Source organism: Limulus polyphemus, unplaced genomic scaffold, assembly GCF_000517525.1.
Source record: "Limulus polyphemus unplaced genomic scaffold, Limulus_polyphemus-2.1.2 Scaffold2965, whole genome shotgun sequence".
In the NCBI taxonomy this organism is placed as follows: domain Eukaryota; kingdom Metazoa; phylum Arthropoda; class Merostomata; order Xiphosura; family Limulidae; genus Limulus; species Limulus polyphemus.
Window position 1 is genome coordinate 26,306 of NW_013668575.1, and position 5,856 is coordinate 32,161.

General features: G+C 33.9%; 1 protein-coding gene across 2 annotated transcripts in view; it reads left to right on the forward strand.

Moving 5' to 3' along the window:
* The first annotated feature begins 287 nt into the window (after window positions 1-287).
* LOC106468328 (UDP-N-acetylglucosamine/UDP-glucose/GDP-mannose transporter-like) overlaps window positions 288-5,856 on the forward strand; it is a 29,651-nt gene continuing 24,082 nt past the window's right edge. The window contains exons 1-3 of one of the 2 annotated variants that reach the window (XM_022396665.1): window positions 288-586; window positions 4,565-4,630; window positions 4,983-5,166. In XM_022396665.1, coding sequence (XP_022252373.1) covers window positions 4,988-5,166 — 179 coding nt within the window. In that variant the 5' untranslated portion in view covers window positions 288-586; window positions 4,565-4,630; window positions 4,983-4,987. The remainder of the gene's footprint in view (window positions 587-4,564; window positions 4,631-4,982; window positions 5,167-5,856) is intronic. The other variant, XM_022396664.1, reaches the window with a different exon arrangement.

Sequence of the window (5,856 nt, forward strand, 5' to 3'; positions counted from 1 at the left end):
AAAATCTTGTCGAAACGTTGTACATTTGCTGTTATGTTAAACTTATGTTAAAGTTTTTCTTCATTACCCATTCAAGCCGTTTCCAACCATTATTTGACTATTTATAGGTCGCTATAGTACAACCCAAGGTTAACCCTTAAAACACGTGTGTTACAAATTTCCAGAAATACTTTTTTACTGTTTTTTCCTTTACAAACCACTCCTCAACTGCTGTTTGACATTCTGTAGATTTGTAGGGGTCTAACATATGATGGATGTTAATTTTACGCAGAATCAGTAACCAAGACTACAAGACATGTGTTTAAAACATTCATACTATGTCACGTGACAAAGACTTTTCCATTTAGTTTGGTACTCGTCTTTAAATAAGATTAAGTTTTGAAATATATTTGTTGGCTAGAGTATTATTTGGTGTGCGACTTGTACGTTTAGGCCTAAAGTGGTATTAGTATATTACTATTAATTAATGTGGTTAGCCAGAAACAGCTTTAGACTTAGTTACAGATATAACTATAAAAGTTAGAAAACAATACGCCGACAGTATACTTGTATAGTTGCCGCCTAAGTTAACTTAGACCTTGGAATGGTGAGTAATAATTATTGATAATATTTTAAGTAAAGGTTTAGTTCGTTATAGATAATTAATATTATATAATATAAATATATACTTAAGTTCTACAACTAACTTAGTTTTCATCAATATAATCAATGTTTAGTTGTTCACTTGTCGAACTTGAGGTAATCCTTCCAAGTTCCAGTTCCAAGAATTGAAGAAAAGCAGGGAACACAAACTAAATTTAGCCCTTTGTCATATATTTATTGGATAAAAATTTAAACATAATAAAATTAAAAAATAATTGCACTGATCATCTTATCAGTTAAGCCACTTGACAAGTTCATAAGTTAAATGAAAATAATTCTCCAAAAAATAAGTTTGGACCTTTTCTTCCAAAGCATACATGATACATTCAATATTTAAGTTTTTAAAACCAAATTGAATATTCCATTACGTGAGCATAAATAGTAATTTCAAACCTCTAATAATTTAAAGCATGTTATGATGAACTAAATTATCTCTACTTCTTCTGCTAGGCTTCAGAGGATTATAAATACCAAGTTTTTAAGCCTCTCATACTAATTTTTTTAAAATCTGGAAACATACTAAATGCATATCTCTGCACTTTATACTTTACCAAAATGTTATATACGACCAGAAGATGTACAAGACATAAAGTGATTTGGCCTACTGAGTTCATCACTCAATAAACCAAAAATCTAAAACAACAACACAAAAGTCAAATAGATATTCCATCTTATAAAAGCAACAAAAACTGGACATAAAATTTAGCAGTTTTACACAAAGTACTGCACTTGTTTATTGAATAAGAATATTTCAGTACTTGGCCCTGTACATTAACATGTGTGAAGCAAAGAGTTTTGGTAAAAAGTCTGCATGTATAATGCTAATTAACTGTTGTTCTGTAGATGGAATTTTTGCATAAGCCTGTATTACAAAATGGAGTACGACCTTAATAATTAGTAGAATGTTACCCTTATTTAATTTTCAATTATTGCAGTTTAGATGTTAGTTTGATTTCATGTAACCTTAAAATTGGTTATTTCTAACAGTTGAAAAGCTTGCACCATAGTTTAATTTATTTTGATGTTGGGTTAAATGACTGTACATGGAAGTCACTATCTGTAGATTAGCATGTTTAATGTTTCTTGTATCACAACATGTAAGCTAAGTATTTTTTCACCCAAAAACATTTGGGATCCTTATGTAATACATAGGGCAACACTTGGCTTTAAATGGTTCCTCAGGGGTTGAAGGGGGCTCTTTATTTAAGCAAAATGGAGTAATCTTGGGGCTGCTATACTCGCTACTGTATTATATTTTAAGCTTTTTTCTCTTCTGAGATTGTGGCTAGAATTTTCTCTTATGAAACACTCATCTACCCGGACTTTTCAAATACTCATCAAGTCCTCATTTGAAGTTTCTCGTTACTGTTGCATTTACTATATCTGAAGACATTCGTACTTGCTTTCCCACTGACTACAACACTCTGCCTGGTAGGCTTTTAAGAGAATGATCAACCAAAACACCAAGATCCTTTTCTCCCATAATGCTACTGAGTTGTTTTCCATCAAGGTGTTAATTATGGTTTAAGTTAGGGTACATGTAACCTTTGTGCATTATCTTTCACTTTGCATAATTAAATGCTATCTATCATTTATTTGCCCAATATGTCAAAGGATCCAAATCGCTTTGTAACATAGCATATCATTGAGGTATGTCAAAAGGAGTAAAGGTCCCAGTGTAGAGCCCCGAGGTACTCATTTGTAACTCCGGTCCAGTTTGACTGAACTATATTTATTACAATCCTTTGCTTCATCTCCTCTGATTAATCCTTAATCCATTGGGCAAACTTATATCGTACACCCACAGAAATAATTTTCTTTGCTACTCTTTTATGTGGCACTTTGTCAAAAGCCTTTTAAAAATTCAAGCATATAAAATTCACACCTTTACCTTCATCAACATAAGCAGTGACATCTTTGAAGAAATGCAAAAGATTCATGAAACAAGTCTTCCTTTGTGTGAAATTGTGCTTATTGTCTAACAAAACTGTAAATTCTGTTAGGTGACTTTTCAAAGCATCTTTCATTAGCCCTCAAAGATTTTTACCTCCATAGAAATAAGATTAATTAACCTATAATTACTTGGACAGTGCTGATCGCCATGCTTAAAAGTAGATGTTCCTTTAGCCAGCTCCCGATCTTCTAGTAAATGGCCAATACTCAAAGACTCGTAAGTAATATAAATGAGGGACTTACTTATGAAATCCTTAACCTCTTTTACTGCCCTTAGAAAACATATTATTTGGCTGAGGAGCCCTATAATTTTTTAAACTTCCGAACATTTCTCTAGCAATTTCAGGGCTAATATTAAGTTTATATACAAGCTAAATGCCTGTCATATGACGGGAAATGATGATTTATTTTGTCTTCTCAAAATTATATTTAAATAAATGTTTTATGAACATGTTTTCTTAAAATTAATTATAATCTAGTAACAATATATGTATGGAGAATGACCATCCTATTTCTAGTATTTGACGAAAAGAACTTTTTTTTATGTGTATTTGGTCATTTCCTTTAAGTATTGGTTCATTAGCATTTTGACTTCTGTATATTTTTAAGTTATGTTCAAATGTTCTTCTTGATAAATCCTTATAGACTGAAACGTGTGAAAAAAAACTGATTCTCAAAGACATATTCCTACTTGGTCAACTGTATGATCCTGCAAATTATTAATTGTGATGGTAAGGGCAGTGAATTTTATTATGAATTTTGGAGGTATTCTCTTTGTACTGTCTTCCTGGTTTCGGCTTTGTTTGCCTGCTTAGCTGAATATGCGAGATTTAATTTGGGTATTTTCAAAATGAAGTGTGCTGCGGGTAAAACATGAGGATTATGATAGAGCTATAACCGAGGGTTGTGAGGGGACAAACTTTGGTGATGTTGTGTCAATGGGTCTCCTTCACAATGAAAAGTATTATGTTTTTTGTACACCAGAAATACCAAGCTTGAGACACTCGTATACCCAGTTTTATTTTATTACTCATCATGATCTCTACCAACCTACCCTCAAATCTAAATATATTCCCAAAGTAGCACATTGTCCCATTTTATATATATATATATATTTTAATCATTTCTTTTGGTTTAGGCCCGGCATGGCCAGGTGGTTAGGGTGCTTGACTCGCAGTCTGCGGATCGTGGGTTCGAATCCCCGTCACACCAAACATGCCCGCCCTTTCAGCCGTGGAAGTATTATAATGTGATGGTCAGTCCCACTATTCAATGGTAAAAGAGTAGCCCAAGAGTTGACAGTGGGTGGTGATGACTAGTTGCCTTCTCTCTAGTCTTACACTGCTAAATTAGGGACAGCTGTGGAAGTATTATAATGTGATGGTCAGTCCCACTATTCATTGGTAAAAGAGTAGCCCAAGAGTTGACAGTGGGTGGTGATGACTAGTTGCCTTCTCTCTAGTCTTACAATGCTAAATTAGGGACGGCTAGTGCAGATAGCTCATGTGTAGCTTTGCGCAAAATTCAAAAACAAACAAACAAAAACGTGGCTGTAAGAATTATAGAAAGACAAACTTGCTTGTTGTGGCAGAAAGTGCCGTCATTTCGTGCAAGATACTTGTCAATCGGTACTGCAACAGCCAAGATAATGGCATGATTTTCCACAAGTAATTTTGCAGAATCTGGAATACTGTGAAAATGGAAGTAAAATAACAATTTAGCAACTCAATCGTCCCATAATCTTCAGTAATACATCTTCAATAACCCAGTTCCATTTAACATCATGTTTACCTTTAATGCGTTTAAAGAACTACTAACTGTTTTTTGTTTTAATATTATCAGCTAACCTTTTTCTCATATGACTGTTTTTGATTTTCAGATATCCTCATTAACCAAATATCTTGATGATCTGTAATCTTCCACCTTAGTAGTTAAATTTTTTAAGTTTGTAATATTATTAACTTTATAGTTCTAGTGAGCCATCATAAGAAACAGTGTTTGCTGAAAGATACAAAAAAAACAACATAATTCGAAGGTAGGTACATGTACATGAAAGGAGTCTAGTCAGCATTTTCATTTTATCTTTTTGTACACATAATATCATTGAGTGAAATATATTGGATTATTTTTCTGATTTTTGTGTTAAAAAAAAGAAATTGAAAGAACACTAGTGATCTAGAACGATTTCTCTCATAAAAGATTTTAACTAAAGTAACATTATTACAAAAATGAATAACAGTTTTAATAAAAAAAAAACTGAGGTTCTATTTCCCAATAGCATCTTTTAGTATTGGCAAAAACAGAGATAATGTAGGCTTGGATTAAAATGTTGTGTGGATGATTCTAACATTACTTCTTGTGTAAGTTTATTTTGTTTTTTAATTCAGTGAATATGTCTACCAAGAGCAGCCATGACTCAGAGTGTGATGTCGTAAATATTTATATACGTAAAGAAGAAATAACATCAAAGACCCCTGTTCCACTGTTATCCAAAATCCTGTCGGCAGTTCTGTATGCTGCATCTTCATTCCTCATAACTGTAGTGAACAAAGTGGTGTTAACTTATTACAGGTAATTTTGTGACACTGTTCTATGTGGGGTCATTGTTTGTTACAATTGTTGTGAACCTAGTACTGTTAACTAAACAACGGATCAGTAGTTTATCAGTGATATTGTGTCCTGTACTTTGTTTATTTAAACTATTATAGTGGTATTATATGATATATTTTCATAACAGATATAGGCCTGGCATGGCCAGGTGGTTAGGGCACTTGACTCACAATCTGCAGGTTGCGGGTTCGAATGCCCATCACACCAAAACATGCACCACCAGTGTCTGGACTAGGACGCCAGTCCTAGTCCTGGATACTCACCTCCATAAGGACTTGGAGGTGTGAGAAACACCATACGAAACTACTAGTTGGGCTTCAACTTTTGGAGGTGTGAGAAACACCATACGAAACTACTAATTGGGCTTCAACTTTTGGAGGTGTGAGAAACACCATACGAAACTACTACTCAGGCTTCAACTTTTGGAGGTGTGAGAAACACCATACAAAGCTACTACTCGGGCTTCAACTTTTGGAGGTGTGAGAAACACCATACGAAACTACTAATTGGGCTTCAACTTTTGGAGGTGTGAGAAACACCATACGAAACTACTACTCAGGCTTCAACTTTTGTATGTGTGAGAAACACCATACGAAACTACTACTCGGGCTTCAACTTTTGGAGGTGTGAGAAACACCATTCGAAACCACT